Source organism: Plecotus auritus (assembly GCF_963455305.1).
Source record: "Plecotus auritus genome assembly, chromosome: 3".
In the NCBI taxonomy this organism is placed as follows: domain Eukaryota; kingdom Metazoa; phylum Chordata; class Mammalia; order Chiroptera; family Vespertilionidae; genus Plecotus; species Plecotus auritus.
Genome location: NC_137772.1, coordinates 27,767,832 through 27,795,392, shown reverse-complemented (window position 1 = coordinate 27,795,392; position 27,561 = coordinate 27,767,832). Strand labels below are relative to the sequence as shown.

The 27,561-nt window shown below is 47.2% G+C and overlaps 1 protein-coding gene across 1 annotated transcript in view; it reads right to left on the bottom strand.

The window, feature by feature from the left end:
* Nucleotides 1-10,064: 10,064 nt before the first annotated feature.
* GPAT4 (glycerol-3-phosphate acyltransferase 4) overlaps nt 10,065-27,561 on the bottom strand; it is a 49,775-nt gene continuing 32,278 nt past the window's right edge. Inside the window, exons 3-13 of the mRNA XM_080660917.1 lie at nt 24,668-24,737; nt 24,199-24,499; nt 23,167-23,241; nt 21,833-21,922; nt 21,567-21,660; nt 20,853-20,968; nt 19,943-19,998; nt 19,383-19,468; nt 15,885-16,013; nt 15,727-15,806; nt 10,065-13,921 (exon numbers count right to left, since the gene is read on the bottom strand). Coding sequence (XP_080517043.1) covers nt 13,813-13,921; nt 15,727-15,806; nt 15,885-16,013; nt 19,383-19,468; nt 19,943-19,998; nt 20,853-20,968; nt 21,567-21,660; nt 21,833-21,922; nt 23,167-23,241; nt 24,199-24,499; nt 24,668-24,737 — 1,206 coding nt within the window. The 3' untranslated portion in view covers nt 10,065-13,812. The remainder of the gene's footprint in view (nt 13,922-15,726; nt 15,807-15,884; nt 16,014-19,382; nt 19,469-19,942; nt 19,999-20,852; nt 20,969-21,566; nt 21,661-21,832; nt 21,923-23,166; nt 23,242-24,198; nt 24,500-24,667; nt 24,738-27,561) is intronic.

The window sequence follows — 27,561 nt, the reverse complement described above, 5'->3', positions numbered from 1 at the left end:
ATAACACCGTTGGAACCTGATGGTGAAGGGGAAAATCTCGGAGGACAAGAAAGTAGCTGCTACAGGGCATGCACACACTGCTTTTCCAGGCAAGCTGGAGCTGCCTCGGGTACAAGACTAGATTCAGAGAGGCCCAGAGCCAAGGCACAGGAGTCCAAACGGACTCCTAGCAACAGGCAACAAGTGGCAAGAGGAATTGCAGAAGCTCAGGCATCTGTGGGCATTTGGTAATAGGACCGAAAACCCAGCTTAGGTCAGAGGCCTTTGAGGACATCACTGTGGTTCATGTTCATAACGATGCCCCAGAGCCTTCAGAAATATGATTCTTACGGATGAAAGTTGCCTACATCCTAGTGTTCCTTATATGTTAAAGGATGTAATGCTTTTGATGAGATAAGGTATTATGTGCATCACTCGTGAACTCCATTTTTGTTAAGGTACATTGCCATTAATTAAATTCTCTCTTATTCGTAACCACTTATGCCTTCTGCATAAGATGGCCAGAAGAGCATATCTTAGAAGGATTTTCATTGGGAAATTATTTTGCTTAGAACAGTTCACCACCTGATGATGCTCAGATAAACAAAATAGTACCAGATCAAAATCTGCTGTTGGATCATGTCATTTCAACTTGGTCAGAGGTTGGGTTGGGAGTTTATGGAGGAATTCTATATAATAAAGAGGTAATATGCAAATTGACCGTCACACCCTCGCACAAGATGGCCACCCCCATGTGGTCACAAGATGGCCACCACAAGATGGCCGACAGGAGAGGGCAATTGTGGGTGATCAGGTCTGCAGGGGAGGGCAGTTGGGGGAGACCGGGCCAACAGGGGAGGGCAGTTGGGGGATATTGGGCCGGCAGGGGAGGGCAGTTGGTGGCAATCCGGCCGGCAGGGGAGCAGTTAGGCGTTGATCAGGCTGGCAGGGGAGTGGTTAGGGGGTGATCAGGCTGGCAGGCAGAAGTGGTTAGGGGCAATCAGGCAGGCAGGCAGGTGAGCGGTCAGGAGCCAGCAGTCCCAGATTGTGAGAGGGATGGATGTCCGACTGCCAGTTTAGGCCCCATTAAACCGGCAGTCGGACATCCCCCAAGGGGTCCCAGATTGGAGAGGGTGCAGGCTGGGCTGAGGGACAACCCCCCCCCCCCCCAGTGCACGAATTTCATGCACTGGGACTCTAGTCTCATATAAACCTGCGTGAAATGGATTTCCATCATTTGAGAGGCAGAGGCCATGGGATTCCCTGTGGTCACCTTGTCCCCAGGGCCCAGAGCTCCAACAGGATCCACCCAGCATCAGGTCAAGATACCAAAGGGCATTGGTTTGCTCCCTATAATGCAGGAGGTCCACAGTGCAGGGAAGACTCTGGTGCCTTCTAAGAAAGGGACTCCTAACTGCTCTATTCATGTCCATTCATTTATCTTCCAAGAGCCCCATGTTCCAGATGAAGAGGCTGCGAAGCAGAGAAGTGAACTGCTGTACCCCAGGTCCAGGGGCAGTCAGTGGTGATTCTGCTCAGTTTCACAGCCTGTGCCCTGTCCTATCACCACACTGCCATTGCAATGACCACATCTACTGCCATGCCTGCTGTTACTTCCTGCTAATGTTCTAGGGCAGTGGTCGGCAAACTCATTAGTCAACAGAGTGGCAAACCGCGAGCCACAGTTTGCTGACCACTGTTCTAGGGACTTGACTTAGCTCATTTAATTTTCAAAAACCCACAGGAAACAAGACTATTATTATACCCATTTTATAGCCAAGGACACTGGGACACAGAAGCTATGTAACTTGCCTTAGGTCACACAGCTTAACCCAGTCTGACTGACTCTAGAGCTTCCACTCTTTTCTTTTTTTTAAATATATTTTATTGATATTCTACACAGAGGAAGGGAGAGGGATAGAGAGTCAGAAACATCGATGAGAGAGAAACATCGATCAGCTGCCTCCTGCACACCTCCCACTGGGGATGTGCCCGCAACCAAGGTACATGCCCTTGACCGGAATCGAACCCGGGACCTTCCAGTCCGCAGGCCAACGCTCTATCCACTGAGCCAAACCGGTTTCGGCTAGAGCTTCCACTCTTAATCACCACAAAAGGGAAAGAGAGAGGGCCCATTTGAAGTAAGTCTGGGCTGTGAACTATTTAAAAAGAAAATTAGGATCATATGTGTTATAAATTAAAATCCATGCAATCAATGGGAAGTCTGCTTTTTGATTGGCACTGTGCTCGTTGCTGGGGATACAGACACAGAACGAGCTCCCTGGCGCCCTGCTACTCAGAGTCTAGAAGGAGACAGGCTGACAAGAAAGAAAGTGAACACAATGCTATTAGTGCCATGAGAAATGTCTTCACAGGGAACAGAAAACACACAGCAGGCAGTGGTTACGAATAAGAGAGAGTTTAATTAATGGCAATGTACCTTAACAAAAATGCAGTTCACGAGTGATGCACATAATACCTTATCTCATCAAAAGCATTACATCCTTTAACATATAAGGAGCACTAGGATGTAGGCAACTTTCATCCGTAAGAATCACTGTCTCGACACCACCTGAAATTAAGAACTTATGGCATTTGAGTGAAAAGCAATGACCAAACCCCCATGTGACAAAATACTGTGCTCACTATGACACTCTATCTACTTCCATGGACGTTATTCCATTTGATCCTCAGATGGACTGGGCATCAGGTTTCATCCCCAGTGTGCATAAGAGGAAACTGAGGCTTGGAGTGCTGAGGACTCCTGTCCAAGGTCAAAACTCCTTGTCTTCCAGCTCTAAGTCCAGGGCTGTGTCTACTCCCCAGGTGTAGAAAGACCTGAAAGCTGCAGAGGGCACAAGAGGACCAGATAAAGTTCACTAATTAAAGACACGCTAATCTATGTGTTGTAATGCACGACTGCAGTAAACATCATTTTTCTTGGTGTGCTTTCTGCTGCTTTATAATCGATGGACAGTACCCCTGGATGGAGCAGACATACCACAGCCAGATACTCATTTAGGCAGTTTCCCAAGCTCGCCTGATGGTAGGACTTAAACATATAGATTCCCAGGGCCCTTCCAGCTATTCGGTTCAGTTGGGCAGGGTGTGGCCCTGGAATGTGCCTGGTTAACTAGTGCCCCAGAGCATGGGGAGTGGGCAAGTTTTCCAAACAGTGAGGAACACACACACACACACACACACACACACACACACACACACACACTTGAGAAGCCCAACTCAAATTTAAACCCTGGAGTTGTTCATAAAGACCTTCACTGAGTTATGTAGCTTTTCCTTCTTCCCCAGGTGACAAAGATTCAAAACGTCAGGGAAGGCAGGCAGCAGGGGTGAAACAAAGCTGCAAAGGTCTGGTCTTCTTCCCAAAGAAAGAGGGAGGATGGCAGGACCCTTGAGGTTTCCCATGCCACTTGGCATCAGCCCCGTGTCTGTGATGCTTGTGGGGAGGTCTAACATAACCACACTTCCAAGGGCTATTGGGAGAGACCCTGCTCTAAGGAATTTGCTAAACCACTGCCATTACGTCCTGGAAAAGAATGCAACGGTGGGCTCGCAGGTCTGGTACTGCTTTGGCTGGGACCATCACATGCCCAGGAAACCAGGGCAGAGGGTCTGTGCTGCAGGATAACATTGCCCAGTGGATGGCAGCTTCTACCCTGGGAGGAGTAAAATGGTGCAGTGTGCTTCTGTGGTCTGGGCTTGCCTCGCACTGATCCTGGCCTTCTTCTGGTAATGCCACCGGGACTTTCCTAAGGAGAAACAACCCTCCTGCCATGTTTGATTGATCCACTGTGAGCAGGCTGATCCCACCCCCAAATCCAGGCGTAGATGAGTGACACAGTCCTAGGCCAATCAGTGAGAATGCCACCTCTCTGGTTATGTGATGGGTTAGTTCAGGGATGCCAGGCTCAATTCCAGCCAATGAGCCAAGGACCTAAGTTGCTCTCAGTAGCACTTCCCTTACATTTCTACCTGGAGTTCTTTTTGGCTGCTGCAGCCACCTTGCTTCTGTGAGGGGCACCTGCCTGAGAAGAAAGCCAATGGGAAGAAAAATAGATCTGAGAGAGGGAGGGAAAGCAGGATTGAATTGGTATTATTGTTTCAGGCCGGAATACAGCCAGGCCTGATCTACTCCAGCCTTTTCAGGAGACGATAATACCTTTTTGTCTTAATTGTTGGGTTTCTATACTTTATAACAGAAAGAACACTAATAAAGTAAGAAAATAATTTTTAAAAAGATATATTTATTGATTACAGAGAGGAAGGGAGAGGAAGAGAGAGATAGAAACATCACTGATGAGAGAGAATCATTGATCGGCTGCCTCCTCCACGTCCACCCCTGGGGATGGAGCCCGTAACCCAGGCATGTGCCCTGACCGGGAATAGACCCATGACCTCCTGGTTCATAGCTTGACGCTCAACCATGCCAGCTGGGCAAGAAAATAATTTTTTTAACTGTGTTAAAAAACACACAGAGAGAAAAATAAAATCCCTGTTGCTTGCTTATAGGCTGTCCCTGCCGGGGAGTCCAACTGGGGGACATATGGGGGAAGGGAGCTACCCTGGGTTAGAGTCTCCCAGTGTTTCCCACCTTGCAACCATGACCTGAGAGCTGGGTCCTGCTACCCTTTCTCTCTCTTCACTCCCAAGCTCTGCACTCCGCTCAGAAGGCCAGGCTGCAGTGGCCCACCCTTTGTGACAGAAAGGGACTGGATTAAACAAACAATTCCTCCCATCCCCAGTGTTCATTGGTTCTGAGTCTTGGTAGGCTCTCCATGGAGGGTCTACCGACTCCGGCTGCCTTACAGGAGATGGCCTGGTCTATCCCCCCGCCCCCAGGAGACCATGACAGTCCTGGGCTTTGGAGGAGCCTCGGGCTGGAGCAACCCCAGCCCTGGCACCTCTTTCCTGATGCTCCTCTGCCAGTGCCCACCTCAGAAGCCCGACCCGTCCCCTTTAATACTCTGTCACTCCTTAGTGGGGAACCTTTTTTCTGCCCAGGGCCATTTGGATATTTATAACATCATTCCCAGGCCATACAAAATTATCACCTTAAAAATTAGCCTGCTATATGTGGTCAAACATTTCATTAACTCACCCCTAATGCCTTGGCAAAGCCAGACCAAATGATTTCATGGGCCTTATATGATCCTCAGGCCGAATGTTCCCCACCTCTGGTGTAGAGCAATGAACCAAAGACTGGCCCTCCTTTGGCAACAGCCTTGGGTGCACATGGGGCGAAGACCCCGACTGCACAGATGGGAAGAGAGCTTCAGGTGACTGACAGGGGGAGGAGCTGGCTGACCTCCAGGCCCCCCTGTGCAGGTCTGCAGAGGTGTCCTTGTCAGTAATAACCCCCTGGGACAGACACAAATAGCTCACGTTCTGCTAAATATTTCTTCCCTCCTGTTTCTTCCGGGGGAAGGTGCCCTCGCCTGAGCAGGGACAATGAGCTTGGAAGTGGGGAGGAGGCCCGTCCTCTTGCATGTAGAGCATTTGCCTGCCTCTTTCCCCGCAGCCAGAGGGCACGCATTCAAAAGCGACTCACTAGGCCTCTCTGTGCAGGCAAACAAATATCATTAATCTTGGTAAAGTGAGTGAGAGCACATTCATCCGTCCAGGCGAGAGAATGAATGCTGTGTCAATAGGAAACTAGTGTTTACCTCTGGCCTTTGCAGCGCCCCCGGCTTTGCTACAGAAAGCCCAGGGCAGACCAGCCCAAAGGTGGAGCCATAATTAGAGGAGAGAAAATACCCCACCCCCTCCAGCTCCCAACTCCCCAACCCCACACTCCAATACAGGGGCAGGCCTGGGGCTGTGCTGGGGAAGGGGGCCAGGTGACAAGGGGCCCTGCTGAGAGGAGCTCCCTACTGCAGGGAGAGGACAAGAGTCATCGGGCCTCAAAAAAGGTGAGAGGTGACCTCAGGACCTCAGGTCAGAGATGCTCATTGGACCGTGAGCCCTGGGAGACATGCTCTCCCACCCGACTCGGTCACACAGAGGTGACGGGGGACTCCTTTTCCTTTCCGGCACACGTGGCCATGATCTCTCACACAGCAGGCCACGCACGGCTGCACAGGCTGAAGGGGAAGCTGTTACTGACCAAGCTGCTGTTTAGCACGCACCCACCCACTAACTGCCAGGCACCAGGTGTGATGACTGACAGATGTTCTCTAAAAATCCCACGAAGCAAGTATGCTGCCTTTTTGTCAGAGAAAGATGACACTGCAATGCAGAACCATTCCAGAGGTTAGCTGCAAGGCCATACCCAGGGAGGAGGAGGATTTGAACCCAGTGTGACTCCACAGCCACACACTTCCACGCCAGGAAGGATCAGCCAGGGGCACGTGAGGTCAAGTGTAAAGACAGGAAGTTGCTGAGAAAGCCCATCAGAGGCATTCTCCTCCCCTCCACCCAGCAGGAATGCCTCCTGGTGGGAGGGCGGGGGAGAGGCAGGGCTGGGCCGGCTAACTCGGAGCGTGAGGGTGTGTGCGTGCCTGTGTGTCCCAAGAAAAGAAACCCAACCAGCTGATAAGATCTCTCGTTTCCAGAGCAAAGCACCAATTAAACACAAGGCAGATGTGAGCAAATAAAGCTGTGGCGTCCAGAGAGAAAATCAATACCAGATTATACATCCTAGCCCAATCTTATACCAATTAATACAGAGCGGGTGGGGCTGGGGGCTGGGCACAGGTGAGTCCAGCCAGGCTGCAGGGGCTGACCTGCCTGCCCCTGGCTGCCCTACAATCCGGGCCTCCTCCTCCAATCGGGGGCTGCAGGCCCTGATTCTAAAGGGCCGGTGTCTGAGGTCTCTGGGGAAACCTGTATGGTTGCGGGGAGGAGGATAAAAGAAGCCTCCCTCCGTCATGTCTGCACTAAGGGCTGAAGGAAGAAGGGCGAGGTGGGGAGAGATGTTTGGGAGGCTGGGACCCACTGGGAAGGGACAGACAGCCAGACCAGGCAGACCAGCTGCTTGGTATTTAATTTGCTACAGAAAAAATAAGGGGCTTGCTTTTAGAAAGTGATAGAAAATTAGGCAAAAATGGGAACACTGGGAAACAAATTTCCATGCCTGAATAATGCTAAGGAAGCCCCTGGTTATTCTGTCTGTGTTTTCGTTAATTCAGAAAGTACAGCCAAGAAGTTAATCATTTTCAAGGGGAGTGATAACAGCAGCATAGGATGGGTGGCCATGGGGATGGGGTGGCCAAGAACCTTCCATGGAAGGGCTTCAGGCTCATCACCCGGTGCCAGGGACGAGGTGGCATGGCACACACACAGCCACCTGCCAGCAGAGTTATCAGGTAGAGCAGGCCTCCAACCGAGGGAGGTGGCTTTGCAGCAACAGAAGGATGAGTCAAAAGTGCCGATGTCCTGGGAGAGGAAATCTGGCCTGCGTGCGAGGGCAGTCACAGGCTATGAAGTCCTGTCCTGGCGGGGGCAGGACACGTGGCCCAGAGCAAGCACACCCTTCCTCCAAAATCCCCAACACTCTCGGGCAAAGGAGACCCAGCGCTCTTCGGGAAGCAGAGAACACAGCGGAAGGAAAGGTGGAGATCAGCGATGAGAAGGGCACCTGCCTGTTTTCCCCACAGGAAGCCCCTCTGGCCAGAGCCCCGCCTGTACCTTGACTAAGCCTGGATCGCTTCAGACCCAGAGGCCCTTTCCACGTGGGAGCTCTGTGGGCCAAGGACTGTTGCATGCCAAAGAAAAACGAAATTTGCTAGCCGAATATTTTTTAGACATTTTGCAAGATGCACGGCCTCCCTGACAATTTTTAATGTACTAACTGCCTGGTCCAGTGAGTTGATTAATTGGTGCTGGAGAGATCAATAAAAAACAGAAAATTAAAACAATTTTAAAGTGATTAAGTAGTTTAACACCTGTCTCCCGTCACGTCAGCGCAGGAAGAAAAATAAAGCAGGTGTCGAAGGGGCCTCCTGAAGCAAGAGAAAACAGCGCCTGCCTTGGAGAAATGACAAATCACAGCTGGTGGATCAATCTGAGTGCAAGCAGCCCTTCCCCGAGCCCACTGCCTCAGCAGCAAGAACCAGGGACCCCAAATGCTGGGCACCTCCCCCGGCCACTCCTGTAGAGCTGCTCCTCAAGCTAGGGAGGCAAGTGTCCGTTGAGACCCTGCAAGCAGGGTGGGAGGAAGCAAGGTGAGCCGGAGAACACCTTGGCCTAGATCTGGATGGGATAAGGCACCCGCTAACCTTCTCCTGGCCCATTTCCAGCCATTCGGAGCTGAGTCTGCAATATGTGGAGGGGTTCAAATGCAATGAGAATGCCTTCTGGGAGCCGTGGGGTGAACAGAAGGAAGTAGTTGTAGCTCTCTAGCATCACCAGGTCGTCTTCTGGAAGCTTCAGGTCTCCACCCTGACTCCCAAGGGAGACAGCCTCTCAACCCCACCTTGCCTCGGCCTCCTGCAGCTGGGCTATACCTACAGGAGATGCAGGTACCTGTTGGGTGATGGCCCAAATGCCCCTGTAACTCCTTGTGCCAACCTCACTCCCCTCGCTATTATGAAAGCTGCACAGCAAGTCACTCCTTTCCTGTAGTTTCCTGTACTGGACTCAAAATCACCGGAAGTAAACTCATGGAGCGCAAGAAACAAACATGATCCCAACTTTCCTGCCAAAGCCCTAACAACAAAGCAGGGGAAATGACGTGAAGGGGAATTAACAAAGGCTAGGGGGTGACGCCCCAAGTGAAACGCTTCACAAGTCTCTCGTTTAACCTTGAAAGTGGACTTGAGTTTTGCATGTGTAAAGTGCAGATCTAGTGTGACTCATTTTAGAAAGCTGTGCTGTCCTGTGGCCTCCCTACCTGGGCACACCCCTGTGCCACCCTAGGTGGGGGTGGGGCCCAAGCCTCAGAGCTCCTTGGAAAAGAAGCTGGTCCTTGACCAATCCCTGCACTGGGACAGAGTGGGCCTCGGAGGGAAAACCCCTATGTAAATGCACACCTGCTGGGCACAGTCACACTTTGTTTTCTTCTCTCCAGCTTCCTGGTCTCCTTCAAGGTCCCCTGATGTGACAGCTTTCACCCCTAAGACCAGGACAGAAAAGGACCCCAAGCAGTAGCACAGAAACCTTGCAGCAGGTTTAAAACATTGTTATAAAAACATTTATAAATGTGATTTAAACATTTAATAACATAAAATGCTGGACATCGAGGCCCGAGCTGAACTCACCAGCAATTCCCCTTTTGAAAGCCCTCTGTGAACACCTATCACACTGAATATGAAGGGAAGTCATCGGCATTGGCTGGAATCAGGGCAGGGCCAAGGATGAGGCGTTCCAATTAATGTTTGTTTTAATAAAAACCTTTTTCACAGCCAGGTTTGTTTCCTTTCTCAGACTTCCCTCTGGGAGTTCTGCTTCTGTATTCATGGGTTGGGCCACTCTATATTCATGTTTGGGGCCATATTTGTCTCAATGAAAAGATGTTAAAACCTTTACAGCCAACTTTAGGCCAATGACCACCTCAAAAAAGATGTCCAATCTTCAGCTATTGGCTCACTTGTTAAAATAATCCATACAAATTTCCACGGACCAAAACACAGTCCGTCTCAGAGCATTTCCTGCCACGTCTTTGATCAGGATGCTAACAGGACCTGCAGTCTCACTTGACTCATGAATCTTAAATGTCTGTTTGCCAAAGGCACCATCACCGAGGTGCACCTCTCAGCCAGGGGGCCAGGGGGGCCAGGGGGGCCGGTGGACAGGCAGGGTCTGTGCTACCCAGAAGGCAACTGAGGGGCGGGGCCCAGCCCGGGGACCTCACCATTCTCAGAAGCAAACACAAAGTTCTTGACACGGCGCCCTCGGGCCTGCTGCTCCCCATAGAGTAAGCTTCGGACTGGGACTGACGGAGATAAAGTTTCCCTGGGTCCAAGTTCCAAACTCGGCTGTTTTGTTTCTGTTAAAATGCAATTGTTTTTCTCTGGAGTGTGCGGTGACTGCTCGGCGTCAGGAAGATGTATGAAAACCTCCACTTCAATTCAGCATCCCTTTTCTCCCAGACAAACACGGTCGGATTTTAATAAATCAAAGAGCCACACTGTTTAATAAAAATTTATTGACTTACAAGTGATTATTTATCAAAAGACCATTAATAGCCGGTACTGAAATGATGTGTTACTGGGTGGTGCTGGGAGACTAATAGGAAATCAATGCAGCTGGCCAGCCAGAATGCATATGAGCAGCCCACCCCCCGACAGCTAGCGCAATTCCACCAGCCAAATACACCAGACGCTACCCTTGGTGCAATGAAAAGTTCCCCCTTTTTATTTATCGTTTACAAATGAAATGATCAATACTTTTAATCTAGAGCAAAATTTATTAACTTTCCCATCGGAGAGAGACATATTGACTGGGGGGAGCGGGAGTGTTGGTGCGGTGGAAGATGGATGGAGGGATGGTGGTCTCTTAACGTGTCCAAGAGTCAGTGTGCATGCAGCTGCCCTTCCAGCCGGTGTCCCAGGCCACACAGGCGAGTGCGGCCAGAGAAACCGAGGCTGGCCACCCTGGACGCGCAGTGCACAGATGGGACCTATGACTCAGGGACTCCCATGCATCAGGGACCGTGGGAGACACTCTTCCTGACCACTGAGGTTTTGGTCAATTCCAAAACCTCAATGACTGAATGTATAGTCCCACCATTGGTAGGTGCTGCTGTGGAGGGCAGAGACAAGACGTGCCCGAGGCCTCGTCGCTGGGCTGGGCACTCAGGGCTCTGTGCAGCACTCCCCACCACCTCACACCAAACCTTGTATCACCTCTGAAGAGCAGCAACAGGGAATGGGGTCTGACACAGTCAAGAATCAAGTTCCGAAGTTGGATATAATTCCAACTGTAGGATATAATTCGTATCTCCTCTCCTCACTTAGTAAAAGAGGGAAATAACAAGAATGTCATCTCAAACTGCTCCATCAAGCTTAGCCTGGCTGAGCTCTGGCCCGGCCCGGCCCACAGCTTTCTAGTGAGCTTCCTCTGGCAGGGGAATTTTACTACCCTTTTTTAGAAAGTTCCTTCTCTAGCTGGCTGGGGTAAAAAATCTCGAGTGAAAAAAGTCTTTCCAAGATCTGTCATCAAACTCACCTAGGCCCAGTCACCAACAAGGTTGGGGACTCTCCTTCGCAGTGGGACACCCGCTAGTGGAGTTGTTTTGGAGGAAGCAAATGGTTTTAAACTGACTTCTCTTAGTTCTGAACCCAGGTGACTGCAGAACTTAAAGCCAAAGTTTGAACTATGGGTTTAAAAATTACAGAAATTGCAGAGGTGGAAAGGGCTTTAGTTATGGGTGAAGGAGCAGTCAGGGAAATCCAGTCCACACAGCCAAGGAGATGTCACAGATTTGGAAGTGGGATTGGAAGCTCCTGGTGCTCACGACACTCATGAATGCCACACTTGGTTTTACTCTAAGAGAGTGCTGGGATCACAAGAGCGAGCGTATTTTGTATTTTATATGCTTCTCTGTTTTATCCCTGAGTACAATGAAGTTTTACCACACAAGACCAACTCCATTATCCCAAACCAAGTATTTTGACTTATGGAGAACTTGGGGCCTGCAGGGTCCCCAATTAGAATGATGGAGCAGTCTGATGTATCTGCATGCTTGTAACAAGTACTAAATTAAACTTTTAGAGATCTGTTGTGGGGGGTACGGTGTAATTCATCTCTCTTCTCCCCACTTAGTAAAAGAGAGAAGTAATCATTTTTCAGTCTCCACAAATTATTTCTTGACATAGTAGTGATTCTACACCAGGTTCCTGCAATACTTTGTCATCAGCAGTTTGTTGAAAAGAATGTGAGGAAAATAGAGGTAAAATATTAAATACCTATGAGAACTATAAAATAAATGTACTAATCAGCAGGCTTTTTTTTAAAAAAAGGGAATTTAAAAAGGGACCTTCATCTCCAAGATCCATTTTTAAAGATCATTCCAGACAGCTTGAAAACACTGTAAATATCACCTCTTATAAAGGCTGATAATCCGTTTACTCTTGAATACTTTGTAAAGCAGTTCATAAGGCTGTTCTTGCAGTCGTTAATAGTGTTTTTATTTAAGAATAAAATGTTTCACTGGGTAGCAGGTAAGAGGAAATGGGGCAAAGAGGTTAGGCAGTGGTTAGGGCGAGTTACACTCAGGTCAGGCAGGCAAAGTGCTATTGATTCACGAGCCTCAGGGGCGGGGCTTCATTCCCACATCCCCAAATTGCAGGCTGGAGGTGGACTTGGGAGAGGTGACACTTACCATGGCTGGTGCAAAATCCCGAGAGGTGTGGTGACTGGGCCACGCGGAGTGAAGGGAAGTGGGGGAGAGGATAAATGGTAGAGGTGAGGCAGCTCTCTTCTGAGGGATTGGACACTGGGAGACCCTTGACCTGGAAGCTGAGGGTGGTTTGGCTCTGGATCTGCCTTCAGTGCCTGCAGGTGGACGCAGGGGGCCATGAAGCCTGCTGCTTCCCTCTGGCTGGGTGGCAGCCCATGGTGCACACACACCCATAGCCAGTCCTGCCCCTCACTGCCTCTTCCAGGCCGCCGCTCCTGCCTGGCCCTGTATTTCCTCATGGCTTTCCCCTGCCCTTACAGACTGCCCCTGCCATCCTGCACTCTCTCGCCCACCTCGACTCAACGTGCCCCCATCACACACCTCTAATCCCAGGGCACCATCTGTGCAGAACTCCACATCTCCATCCCTGCTGGGAATTCTAAGTTAACCAGGGAGAAATGCAAACAAACATCTGATATGCTTTCAAAGAGCAGCAGCAGAAGCCGTTGAACAATGCTATTCCTCAGACCAGAAGTCAAGCTTACACCCGCCAGCTCTGGGTTCCGGGTTCTGTAACTTTGTTAAAGAAACGTGTTGCTTAGGGTTACATCTAGGGGAGAAAGAATGAAGGGAAAATCCCCTCTATTCATTCACCGTCAAAGACAATTTTATTTACTCACAAAACAACTCTGAAGCCTGGGCAGCAGCACCAAGCTCTGCCCTTGTCCTGCCACATCTCAGGGCCCTGGACTTGTAACACTGAGCTCCATTATCCTTCACGCACAGTAGCACTTCAATCCCCAAAACAACCCTGTGAGGTAGGTATCACCACCCCTCCCCTCCCGATCCAGGTTACAGATGGGAAAACTGAGGCACGTGTTAACAAAGAGCAAGTCACATGGGAGTTTGGGGTGAGCACTGGAGTTTGAACGTGAAATGACTCTTGGTTCCCACCACACACTAGTCACTGGTCCACCTTGCCTATTCCCATGCCCTTTGGTGATTGCATGAGAATTTAAAACTTCATTTTGCTGAAAGCCCCTGCAGACAACAGTTTTCTTTTATCAAGTCGGCAAAGCCCCAAGGCTGGGGCGATGTTGGGGCTGGCTGGCCACACTGCCTTGCAGTGCCTCTCCTCACGAGTGGGTGGCCCTTCCCCCAGCCACGTCCCTGGCATGTGGGTGTCCTACCGGCCCAGCATGGGAATGTGGCCGAATCTTCCCCATCACTCAGCCCTGCGTGTGCACAGGTGGAGGGCTGACTTTAATGGCATTCATTCCTCCAATGGACTTAAGTGTAAAAGAAACAAGAAGGCCTCTCCTCCTGGGTGGCAACACCCAGTAGCACTCGCTTCAGAGGGCAAGCCTGGGGCCTTGCGGCTCTGAAGCAGCTGGTGCCAGGATCCAGAGCAGCCCGAAGACCCGAGTCTGGAAGGAATGCAGCAGTGGGGGCGGCGGCAAAGACTCCAGCTGGCTCCCATCAGGAGTGCCAGGATTCGGGCACGGTGGCTCCGGCCAGCGCGAGGTGTGGGCTCAAGACCGGCTCCTGTCCTCGTGGTTCCCAACGATCATCTTGCTGTACAGCTTCTGCTGCTCCTCTTTGAAAGCATCCTTCACCTTCTCCCTCTTCAGACCACCATCCCTGGGGAGAGGAAGGCTGCATGTAAGGACGAAGCTTCCTGCCCACCCTGCACCACAGCCACTGCCCTATGCTGCCCAGAACCAAGACACCCCTGCAGAAACAAAGGTCCCCCACGGCCTCTCATCAGGGTGAGCTCAGAAACCGGCCCTGGACTGTGGAATCCACCCTTTCTACCTCAAAACTCACTCCTGCCTGGGGCCAGAATTCACCACTCATGTTCAAGGTACTGTCATCGCTTACACCTACCAAGGAGTTTAAAGTTCTTTCTACTCCAACATTCATCCTCACCTTAAAAAAGACAAAGGAGGTATTCTGGCATTATGGAAAGTGAACCAAGCTTTAGAAACATTGAGACTTACAATAAATCGATAAAATGGATCTCTGAAATAAAATCTGTAAAGTTCAGATCCAAGGACTCTCCAAATTCATACAAACACAGTGGAAATACTGTGTTCTTCCTTCTGTGCTCAGAGCAGTACCATGGGGAATCCCAGCACTTCCTCATATCCCCAAATAATGCGCTCCACTTGGATTTGCTTCTTTAAAGTCCCACTCCCACCCAATGTCACCTCAACTCTTCACCTACACCCTAGAATTATCACGTCTTCGATGACTAAAGAGAATCCATGCCCCCGTTCAGTCCCCACCCACCCTTTTCTTGAGTTACGGAGCGGTAGTGGTGGAAGTCTCTGACGAAGCCTCATCACTGTACAGACCTTACACGAAGACCTGACATCGCTTCGCCCTCTCACACTGGTAGCAAAGGCGCCCTTTCAAAGGCAGCCATCTTGTCTTTCCCAAGCCTTGAGAGGGACCGTGAGCAGTGCATGAACATTCTGGCTCTACAAGCCTGTCAGACCTGAGTTCAATATCTGGCCCCAGTGTTTATTCTGTGACTTTGAACACTGGTTACTTAATCTCTCTGAGTTTCAGTCTGACATCTGAAAAATGGGAGCAACAATTTCCATACTTCACGAAGCCCCTCTGAGGATGAAGTAAGATCACATGGAGCACCCACAAATTTGAATTTCCACACTTTTCCCACAATGTCCACTCCAAAAATATTCTCCAGAGCCCTGCACTTAACCTTGGGGATCCAAAGATGCCAGAATGGTTTCCCTGAGCCAGCACTCACCTGTCACTCTCCTGTTATTGGAGTATAACTACCTCATATCCAGTATAAGGGTCTGCAAACTATGATCACAGGCCAAACACAGCCTGACACCTGTTCTTATAAACGACGTTTTCCTGGAACACACACACTCATTTGTTTATATGTCGATTCTGGTAGCTTTCGTGCCACAATGACGGAATTAAGCAGCTGCAGCTTAATGGTCCACATGGTCCACAAAGTCTAACACATTTACTGACGCTACAGAAAAAGCTTGCCAATTCCTGCTCTAGTAGATAACACACTAAATGCAAAAATGGAAACTTTTGCCTTTCTAAGGATGATCCAATTTTGCCAAATACATGAGATCAGAGAGCCTAGTACTCCTCTGAGGTTTCTAGATCAGCATCAGGGCTCCCCCACCTGAAGAGACAAGACTGCTTGGTGCCCTGGTAGACTGGTACCAACCCCAGAGCTACAACTCACTGTTTTAGTCCAAGCATCCCAGGCTCCATGTCTGGGATCAGGATAACAGGGAGAAAGAGCAGTCAAATTGCTCATGCCCCAGGGCTGGTGAGCTTCATTCTCCACACCAGAGAGGGGAGCAGTCTTCGTAAATGAGGTCAACAATTTAGCATTTCCTTCAGAAATTGACATTCTCTCAGACCCAGCTGGTAAAATCACATAGACTCACCACAGCAGGTCCACGAGTCCTCCCTGCCTGGCTATGGCGGATTTCACCCTATTTGCAAACTGGACGGCATCTTCATCTGTCTGTAAGAAAGTGAACGAGACCACTGAGCCCAGGCTCACACAGAGCTAAGTGAAGACCTCTGCAGCGGGGGCACCTACCTCTCTGGTCATGGGAGGCAGGTACCAAACACTGCAGACGATGGCCCAGCTGGTCATCATTCTCAGCAGGTACGTCACCATCCCATACTTGCTGCTGTTCCAGAAGGCATCACCGAACTGAGGGTCATACTGAAAAACAGTGGACAGCAGTTCTGACAATGAATGCATCCTTGGGGCAGTGTCAGTATTAATTAGAAAGCTGATTCTAGCTCCCTCCACAAACACCTCTGAAGTGATGCTACTCCTGGCAATTCTGACCTCTAGAAACATTAACCTCCCTGACTAACCCAAAATACTGCTATAGATTCCCAGGGAGGACACCCCTAACAGCTTTCCTCAGACAAGTGTCCTCCCCCTTTGATTAGTTTCACATCTTGCTCACTTATTGGCGCATATACTCTAATATTTAAGTTTTCAAGCATATCCAAAAACAGAGACTAGGATAATATACTCCCATATACCCATTCCCTAGATTTAATCATTACCAAACTTTCACCACGCCTGCCTCATCGATCCTCTTCCCTTCTTATAAACCCTACCTCCTCATGCTATTCACTCATAAACACATATATCTCCCCCAAATAAAGATATTTTCCCACATAACTACCAAGTTTTAAATACCATTTCTAGTGCCTTTGACCCAAGAGAAAACAATTAGAAAGCTTACGATATGCTTCTGCAATTATGCTCTAGCAAAGCTAGTTATCTGTTTGAGCAGGAGACTCTGCTCTGATTGACCGTCAGTGCTCCTGAGTGAGCAGACGCACAGCGACAGTACAGGTCCACCCCAGAGATGCTGCACTTCCCCCCAGGACGCGGGCTTGTAAGATACTTTCATTAGCCAACGACTCTAATGGAGGCAAAGGCTGTGATTCCACAAGATTTTGTGGGAAATGTAGCCAATGCTGTGACCCTCATGCTCACCAAACAGAATAATGTAAGTGGCCAGTAAGCCTGGTGGGAGGGGTCCTGGAGCGAGTTACAGAAGCAACAAAAGGAAGTGAGCCTGAGGAGAATGCCCGAACAAAGCGGCATGGGACTGGTATCAAATGTTTGAAAGTCTATCATAGACAAGACACAAGACTGGCTTTGTGTGACTATAAAGCAAAGACCGGGGACAGAGTGGAAAAAATAAAAGGAGGTGGAATTTCAAGAGTGATGCCACACAACCAAGCTGCCAGCAGGTGGACAGCGCCCCTGCCAGGAAGAGCTGCGGAAGGAACACAGGCAGGAGGCTGTGTTGGGGAACCCTGTACTCAGGGCATGGGCTCAGTCTGACCTATATGATCTTTTAGGCCTTTCAAGCCTAAATTTTATGATTCTCAGAATAGAAATTGGATAATTATGCCTAGTTGAGAATGCAAGTACTGAAATGAAGACATTTAGGTTTAATTACAGAAAATAAGAAATTTAGGTATAACTACAGAAGGCTTAATGACTTCACATTATAGTACCAAAAGGAAATCAGAGAGAAGAATGAGTTTTAAACAGATGTATGTGATTTGAAGAGTGTTGTCCTGTTTTGTAAAGCACTAACTATACTGAATAGATTAAAAAAGGTGGTATGTGTCAGTGTGTGTGAGTCCTTTGCTTAGGGCTGATTCTCTATTCCACACTGGGCAGACCCTATAGGGAGAAAAAGAAGGCAAAAAGCTCAAAACAGCAATGAACTGCTCAAAATCAGATAATAACAATTTTGGTGGAAGTGTAGTAAGAGTCTTGAAATTGCTAAGGTTATCCAAGTTTGATTACTGCAAACTTCACAAAACTAGAAAAGTATCTGTGGAGCAGAGTTCTTAATCTTATGTGGACTTTAATTTGTGAATGGAATGAGATTTTATGTAAAATTCACATGCCTTTTCTTTTAGAGAGGAGTCATAACTGCCCCAAGGGTCTAGGTTCCAAAACTGGCTAAAACCACCGCTCCAGAGCAGGGTGCAGTGTGGCTCCTGACCGGCAGCATCAGCAATGCCCAGGAACAAGTCAGAAGCACAAGCCCGGCACCTGCATATTCACAGTCCCTCCAGGTGAGCTAATGCAGCTGAGATCCAAGGACCAATGTTGTTCAGTGAGCACTGAAGGCTTCTGTCCAGTGGTCTGTGCTTTTTAAAATATATATTTTATTGATTTTTTACAGAGAGGAAGGGAGAGGGACAGAGAGTCAGAAACATCAATGAGAGAGAAACATCGATCAGCTGCCTCCTGCACAGCTCCTACTGGGGATGTGCCTGCAACCAAGGTACATGCCGTTAACCGGAATCGAACCTGGGACCCTTCAGTCCACAGGCTGACGTTCTATCCACTGAACCAAACCGGTTAGGGCCAGTGGTTTTTTTGTGTGTTTTTTATTTTTATTTTTTATTTTGGTCTGTATTTATTTATTTTTATTGTTTAAAGTATTACAAATAGTAGTACATATGTTTCCTTTGGTTTGTTTTTAATAAACACGTATGGGGAAGCACTGGGTTCTCAGCACACTAAAATGCAGAATGGTGTGCAAGCAGAGCAAACGCCACTCTCCAGTCCTGAACCCACAGCAGACACTGCATCCCCCACAAATCTCTCGAGCAGCTTGACCCACGGATCCGCTGCCCTGCAGCCATTCTGCATCGGCCATCCCTGCCCTGGTGCTTCACCCACCTGTAAGCATTTGCAAGAGGAGCACCTCTTCCCCCACTGCACCAGCTGTGCTGGCAAGATGAAGGTAAGAAACCGTATTTTCACAGAATGCTCTGCAGACAATAGACAGACCCTTACAAAAGTATGGAGACTAAATTCTAATTTCTTCACAGCTCAAATTTCCTCACTGTTTTACCCTGATTTCAACCTAAATACTTTAAACATGTTAACAACAGCCTGTGTTTCTCAGAATAATGTAACAGCAAACTTTTAGAAAGAATACTGTGTATTTATAAAATCAGAAGAATGTGAAGGGGAAGGAGAGGGAAGGAGAAAAAGGGAAAATGAGTCCCATCTCTCTAGGTGAGTTTGAACAATTAGAGGTACCAGTTCCTAAAAGGTGGGGGGATAGACTAGACAGGCCCTTAAGATCCACTTCACCTTATAAACACAGATGAGCCGCCCTGCGCCCTCGCACCTTCGCCTCTCCACCAAGCACACCAGTCTATTGGGCAGCACCCCCACTCCCTGCAGTAAGCCACCTCTTCAGGTGGAACACCTTCCATCCCAGCTAGGTTTATGAAGACAGGTAATAAGGGGGGAAATACACGAAGCTTATAAAGTGTTCCCCACTTCCTGAATGTGGTGGGGGCTGGAAACTGGCTGCTCCACATTCCAAGACTCCCAGTCCCTTCTAACAGGTTGTAAACAAGGCCAAATTCTCCTAAGCACTCGACCCACACAGCCCAGCCCAGGTTGCTCTGCCGGAGAAGATCAACCCGCTGATGGTGCCACCAGCGCCTTCCTCCATCTTCTCCGGCTGCATCCTGTTCCTGGCAGCAGCCACAATGACCACACGCACCCTCAGAGGTCTTGTACCTTGATAGCAACAGGGTAAACCGTGGCTCCAATTTCAAAACTTCCCTTTTTGAACATCATCACAGATGTATTATTGATGCAGGTTCCTAAAATGCAAGAGAGAATAAAATGCTTTTTCTAACAGTTCTAATGACTCTTCAAACAGGATAAACCTGTCCTCTCCTCAGCTTATGAATGAATACCTAAGAGAGATGAGCAACATACTCGTTCACTTCCTATTCTCTTATAACAGGACCAGTCCTTGATGAGCACACACCAGCCTGGATAAAAGGCCAAAGACGCCTGCCGACTTGGCAGGTCTCAGTAAGAACTCTACAGGAAGCTGAAGGCAATACTACAGAAGGGATTCCTACATTAAAAGTTCACACTATCACACTTAGTCCAAATTCTAAATTTCTAAGTTTTTAGTCCCACAACCAATCTAAAAGGACCTAACATTATTCATGAAAACAGATAACCCCAACAAAGGTTGAGGAACTTGGTGCTGAGGCAACACCAGCGTCCCCATCCTGCACGGCCTCCCCTACAGCAGCCCTCAGTGGTGATCAACGGCTTCTTACCCTCTGGGAAGATGAGGATAGGTAGCTTGCTTTTATCCTGCACGTGCTCAGTCAATCTTTAGAAGAGAAAAATAAAACAGAGGGTCAGACAACGTTAGTGCATTATCACCAGAATGCATTTATGAATAACCTACATAGATGTGACACTAGATGCTGCATAAAAACAAGTGAACAAACATGACCCTTTATTTTATAAACCCCAAATCTAAATCTCACAAAGATAAAACTCATAAGGACAGGGATAATGAGATGACTACTATTTAATTCATACAATTATTCCATTAAGTGTTGAAGTTTGTAAACAGAGGACATTGCGCAGACTTGGGACTATCTGCAGGACACACCTGCTATGGGGCCTTGCAAAGAGCACCCTTAATAAACACCTGCTATAGAACTTCTACCAGCCTTGCTAAGCTGGGCCTACATCCACCTGGCTTTACACCCTGTCCCTGAGAGAGGCAGCAAAGGGACTTTAGTGGCAGGTTCATTTGCCCTTATAAAAGATGGTCTCAGTTGGGTCTGGATTCCTCTTAATTTACTGCAATGCTCCTGCCATTACTTGCACCAGATTAACCCTTTTTTCAAGCTTGAAACAGGGCAGCACGTTGTTGCATTGCTTTAAGTTTGTTTTTATTTGTAATAATAATTCATTTTGAGATTTCAAATAGCATATGTTGTTTGTTACAAGGGGTGCAAGAAATTAGGTTTAGAAACATTACTATCGGTAAATAATATTAGGGTTTGTATACATTTTTATATTTCATGTTTTAGAAAAAATATTTTTATTATGAAAGCAGTATAGACTCAGTGTAGAAGACACCATAATTCTACTGTGGAGGGATAACTACCTCTAAAATGCATACTTTCTCTGTAACTGGTCATATAGAACGATAGCATTTTGTTCATTTACCTTTTAGCCACCAGGTGGCGATCTTTCACCTCAGACCGCTCAAACCAGACATGAGGGCAGGCCTTCACCATGGCTCTCTGAATCACACCCATGAGTCCCCCGTGCACTTGACCCACCTAATCTCAGACAAAGAAATAACTGGTAGTGAAGCCATCCCCACACAAATCCCCCACTCTGTGGAGAAAGCCCCAGATCCCACAAGATAACCACACCAACCTCTCACACTCTAACATTTTATTGATAACCACAGGTTTCTTACTATTAAGAAACCACTATTAGACTCCCTGAATCTTACATTTCTCTTTTTAATCAGTTATACCAGAGATGTGTAATTCAAAACACAGTTGGAAATCCTAAAATGAAATAATGAAGCTGAATGACACCTGTGTCAAGTCCCCCATGGACAGATTCTCCAATGCCCTGGGAACCCAGTACGTTCAAATCCTCCCTCCCTATCTTCCCCCGCTTCCATGCCTAATCTCCAGCCACATTTTCAGTCACTCTGCTCAGAATATCTGCTATCAAAGTCCCAAGGAGTTCTTAGAAGCCACAGAAAAAAAGGCAAAAATCTAAACTGGAGCCCATACATAAAACATGTTTACTTGCTCATACCCTTAAGACAGAGCTTTAGTGAGGGGTCCAGAAGCCTCCCAGACCTGACCAGTCTCTAAAGTAAGAAGCCTGCCCCAAGAAAGCAAAAGAAATAAGTCTTACCATGGCATAATAGCCATCACTGGCTAAAATGATGACGTCAATAGGAGAGGTATGATTGGCCACACAGATGCCACCATTTCTAGGCCTGTTTTTCCTGTTTAGAATGTATGCAAAGCAATACAAATTCATGTGAAACAATTCATTTGGAACTCATCCCTCACCTCAGCTTCACTAACTCTAATTGAAAGCTCAGAAGAGCTCTGGTTGGCTGGTTGTAGTTGGGTTGTGTTTTGCCAGCGCCACTTTCCTCTGTATGTACCACTCACCTGTCGTGGTAGGTGATGATGGCTGTCAGGGCTCGCACGCAGATCCGGTAACACATTAAGTGAACATGTTTACTCAGGAACTCCTTAAACCTGCAACAACAGGACAAAGATTTTTGTTTTTCTTTTACATGTCAGAAGACAGGAAAAGTTACTGACTCCAACAATTTAAGTGCCGGGAACCAATTCCAGCATGTCATAATTACAAGAGTTTCATCAAAAGGTTGATGAAGCTTAGGGGCTCAATAAGGGCTGAGCCACATATGTAATCATTTGTTGGAGTGGCTAAAAAGCATCTCCCCCAAACCTGAATAGGATAATCGTTTGCTGCCAGACAGCTCAGGGAATTTTAATCTACATGTTATTGCCTCCTGTTGGCCAAACACCTGAACAGCTGTAGCTATTCCCCAATCTGACAATGCTTCTGTAAACCCTACCCTTTGAAGTGTATTATCTCCACCTTGCCTTAGGACAAATTGTGTTAATAAAAAGCACAGGTCCTGAGTCAAGGAGAAGCTCCTTTAGCTGAAGCTCCTCTGACCCCAATGCCTCTCAAAAATATCTTTCGTCTTTGGACTCCTTATTGAATCTACTCACAACCTTTCTCCAGATTGCTGAATCCTTCTTAATGCTGGGACAAGAACCCTGGCATTTAACTATCACAGCCTACAGTCCTTTATGACTGCAAAGTATTCTGTATTAGTGTATATGGTAAAACCCTATAATTTATTAGCATCTTTATGCCCATATATAAGGAGACAAAGCATGATGAGAATTGTTAAATTCACCTAAGTAAAGGGTTTAGAATTCATAGCCCTAGAATTTCCTGCACAGGTGAGTCTACTAGACTCCTTTCCTTCCCAGTCAACACCTAGAGGCAAAGAAAGGCCAGAGTACAACCTCCTACCCAGCCTGGGCAGAGGAGATGTTTATCTGCTCCAGAATTTCCCAGAAAAAACAAATTTTTCCCTCAGAGAACAAAGAAGCTCTATCTACATTTCTTATCCTCTTACCAATTTATTAACACAGTAGAATGCTTAAAGGTAAACGACATGCTGTAAAACTTGCTAACATTGGACTCTACAGTTTGTGGTTTCTCTCCTTTGTCTTTAAATGGGAAGAGTGTGAGGGTTAGAGGGCAAGGTTGGTAAAAAAAAAAAAAAAAAAAAAAAAAGAGAGAAAAAGACTATAGTGCTGATGCCATTGTTAGTATTGGGTTATTTCATCCACCTAAGATTCTGTGGCCTGGCTACACCCAGAGAAGTAGCCTGGCCTTCATTATTGTAGTCACATTCCAGAACTAACCACCCCTCAGCCTGGGCACTCATTCTACTCACCTCCCATTCGGCAAGTATCCAACCACAGTTGTGCCCACCACCAGAAGGCTAATCCCTGTGAAAGCGAGAGCGATCCTGTAATGAGAAGACAAATTAAAACGCAGTAAACAAATCCTCGCACCATATATAGAACTGAATGTGGGAAATGAAAGCGGCATCATGAAACCACCCCCAAGACCTGATCACGTAGGACAGAGGTGGGGAACATCCGGCCCGCAGGCCATAGAAGACATGATAAATCATTTGGTCTGGCCCTGTCAAGGCATTAGGGGTGAGTTAATTAAATGTTTGACCAAATATAGCAGGCTAATTTTTAAGCTGATAATTTTGTATGGCCCACAAATGATGTTCTAAATCACCCTTGGCAGAAAAAGGGTTCCCCACCCCTGACCTAGACTCGAGTTCTATATAGAAACTTGAGCAGGCCTATCAGAACCAGAGATCATTTTGATTCAAAACTGATAGCGACTATGGATTTGGCTCTGAGCTGACACTATTTCCTCAGGCATCAGGCTGCCAGAATGATGGCAAATCCTAACATTGGTTGGCTGTTCTGCCCGCAGGCATCTGCTGTCCTGCTGTCTTACCCTTCCCTTTGGCTTTAAGGTGGCAGAAGCACAGCTTCTCTGTGAAGCAACAGGAAGTAGAGCCTGAAGGTACCAGCATCTGGCAAAGCACACGGTACAGAGAGACTGAGATCAATATTGCCTCTGTACTAGAGGAAAGAATTAGCCCTGCCCAGGGAGGAGTGGCCAGAGAGCACATCATGTTCCCTTCCCTGTGTTTCGTCCATCTAGATAAGCAACTGGTCTTTAGAAACCTAACTATTTCTGTCTGATACACAGAAAATCAGGGTCTTAAAAGGATGATCACCAGTACCCTTCCAAGGGTCAGAGGGACTGGCCAATGAAAGAATCCTATCCTTTCTAAAATGGGAAAATAAAGCAGGGAGACAAAGGTAAGCAGATCATGCATGGGGCTTAGGCAGCAGCAACTCAGGTCCTTTGGTGCCCCCTCGGGCCCTGCTCTCACCTGAGAGGCAGGAGGAAGCAATACCGAATCAGCACTCCTAAGCCCCATAGGATAGTGAGCCGGAGGCTGATGTACTGGAAGTTGTAATTGGTTCTGCTCAGCAGGTTCCAGGACTCCAACTCCTCCGCTGAGAATCTCTTTGTCACCTCATCATCCATAATGGTCTCCATTCCTTTCCGGCAAAAGTAGAAAATATCTGAGAGCTCAAACTCTGGAGTATTATCCAGAGCCTTACTGCTACCACTTCGACGAATTTCTTTGATCTCTTCTTCTAGTGAAGTGGGATCTTTTGCAATAATTCCTGCAAAAGAGAACACCCCGTCAAGTAGTGTGCTGGGAGAAAGCATGTTCAAGATGCTCAAAGTACACAGCCCACCTTTGACATAGTGAAGAGTCTGTGTGGGATTCAAGCACCCAGGAACATATTTCAAAGGGAGCTTTTAAGATAAGGACCAAGACCCAGTCTTACCATTGGTGTAGGGCTTGTAGAGTTGGTGGTTCTTCTCTTTGGCTCCTCTCTCCATTCTCAAGGTCGCCCACTGCAGAGGGAAAATGGGAACAATTAAGAATAAAATCCTTTCTTTCAGGGAACGCCTCCATTGCCATTCTGTGAAAGCCTCAAACCCTGTCACCTGAGATCAGATTGTAGCCAAGAAAGCACCCATTGTGAAAGTAAACTCAAAGCTCTCCTCCTAGAGCAGGCCTCCTGCTTGATAACTAAGACCAAGAGTTAAGCTGCCTACAGGAAAGAGCTGTAGACTAAGAGGCCTGGGTAAATTTCTAGCTTCTCACTGCCTAAATCTCTGTCTCAGGTTCCTTAAGGAACTCCCTAGCTGACTGCACGTGGACCTCACACATTCCTTCTTTTTTTTAAATATATTTTATTGATTTTTTACAGAGAGGATGGAAGAGGGATAGAGAATTAGAAACATCGATGAGAGAGAAACATCGATCAGCTGCCTCCTGCACACCTCCTACTGGGGATGTGCCTGCAACCAAGTTACGTGCCCCCGACTGGAATCGAACCTGGGACCCTTCAGTCCGCAGGCCGACGCTCCATCCACTGAGCCAAACTGGTTTGGGCACACATTCCTTCTTTACTGCCAAATAGTAGCTATTCACAAACAGCAAAATCAAGCTTTTTTTTTTTTTTTTTTTACTTTTTAACTTTTTTTTTTAATAAAAGCATCTTTTTTTTCATTATAATTTTTTTTTATTGTTTAAAGTATTACATATATCTCCTTTTTCCCCAATTGACCCCCACCCCCGTCACTCCCACCCCCCAGGACAAGCCCCCACTGCCCCAGTGTCTTGTGTCCATTGGTTATGCTAATATGCATGCATACAAGTCCTTTGGTTGATCTCTAACCACCCCACCCCACTGCCTTCTCTCTCAGGTTGGACAGTCTGTTAAAATCAAGCATTTTTAAAGTTATTGCCTGGCACCCAATGCTGCCTACCTCCCAAATTATTCCAAGAAAGCAACAATTTTAGTTTTCAAGTAGAAAAATGGATTTAAGTAATCTATATGTCTGGACTGTCCATTCACCCTCTGAGTAAACTTTTAACAGGAGAACCCCAGTTAATATAGAAAGTTCTAAGAGTGGCTCATTGTTAAAAAAACAAAACAAAAAAAGTGTTAAGAAAAAAGACCACTATTTTGAAATTTAAAAAATTTGACACGTATGTCCCTTACATCACTCATTCCAACACTCTGAAAGTTGGTCTTTTCTATCTACAGAAGAGAATGATAGCACGTCAACATCCTTCATCACAAGATCATTTAGACCAGGGATAGGGAACCTTTTTTCTGCCAAGGGCCATTTAGATATTTATAATATCATTCGCAGGCCATACAAAATTATCAACTTAAAAATCAGCCTATCTTTGGTCAAACATTTAATTAGCTATCCCTAATGCCTAGGCAGTGCCAGACCCAAATGATTTATCAGGCCTTTCTATGGCCCATGGGCCAGATGTTCCCCACCCCTTAGACCAGCCGTGGGCAAACTACGGCCCGCGGGCCGGATCCGGCCCTTTCGGCTGTTCTATCCGGCCCGCGGAGCAGAAAGAGCGGAGGGTTCTCTTGCTCTCCCCTCTGCTCCTTTACTTTGAATTTATATTAGTTCACACAAACACTCCATCCATGCTTTTGTTCCGGCCCTCCGGTCCAGTTTAAGAACCCATTGTGGCCCTCGAGTCAAAAAGTTTGCCCACCCCTGCCTTAGACAAATGAAATTATGTACATGACAGAACTTGGGCAACTGCATAATACCCTAATTGTCCTCATCACTAAAATAATAATCGACTCTGGAAGAGATTTAGAAAAAGGAGGCTCTTCCTGGAGCCTCTCTTCCTTCATTAAAATCTTTTTTTTAATAATATTTTTATTGATTTCAGAGAGGAAAGGAAAGGGATAGAAACATGAATGAGAGACAATCACTGATTGGCTGCCTCCTGCATGCCCCCTACTGGGGATTGAGCCCACAGCCTGGGCATTTGCCCTGACGGGGAACTGAACCCTAACCTGCTGGTTTATAGGTCAACACTGAGCCACACCAGCCAGCCTTCATTAAAATCCTTTTAACTAAAGAAAAAAGAGTCAGAGGCTGCGTCTCTCCCACTATCAAATGAGAGGTGAAAACATTAGCTCACTTATTACCTACAGGAATACACTGTCATCAAATAGAAAGTTGTCCATGGTGATCAAAGAAATGGAACAGATATCTTAAAAGTTGTCTTTCAAACTTCTATTTCCAGTTATGCAAGGTGGGAATGAACCCTCTCATCCCATGACACAGCAAAATCCACATGGCCCAAAGCATTTGGTGTGGATTTTTCTGGCAGAGCCTGAAGTATTAGCAGATTGCTCTGCATGGTCTAGCAGAGCCAAAAGCAGGACACAAGTTTAATCAGTGATCTGACCTCATCTGGAAATTTCTTCAAACTTCACTGTCTGAAAAAACAGATGGCTTACAGAGTCACCCACTCAAAGACAGGTCAACGGCAAGAAAACTCTCCTAACCCATTTTCTGTATTTCAGATATTTAGCCATTGATGTCTTTTGGCTCTATGCATAGATGACCTTTTCTAGAAGAAAATGTAAATATAACTCCTAAAATGGAGGAAGGTGAATTTCATCTGGGGATTCCATCTAGGGAAGGGGTGAATAAGGAGTAAGAAGTTTACAAGCCTGGCATACAGAGAGGTCACTCAACCAGAGTTTAAAGGGTTTTCCATTTTGGCCAAGACTCTATTTGTACTGCAAGCACAAATAAAAGTACACAATCAGAACTGGTTCTGTATTGACAATTCTGATACTCAGATCAGGATGCAACAGGCAGGTAATACATGAGCTCAGGA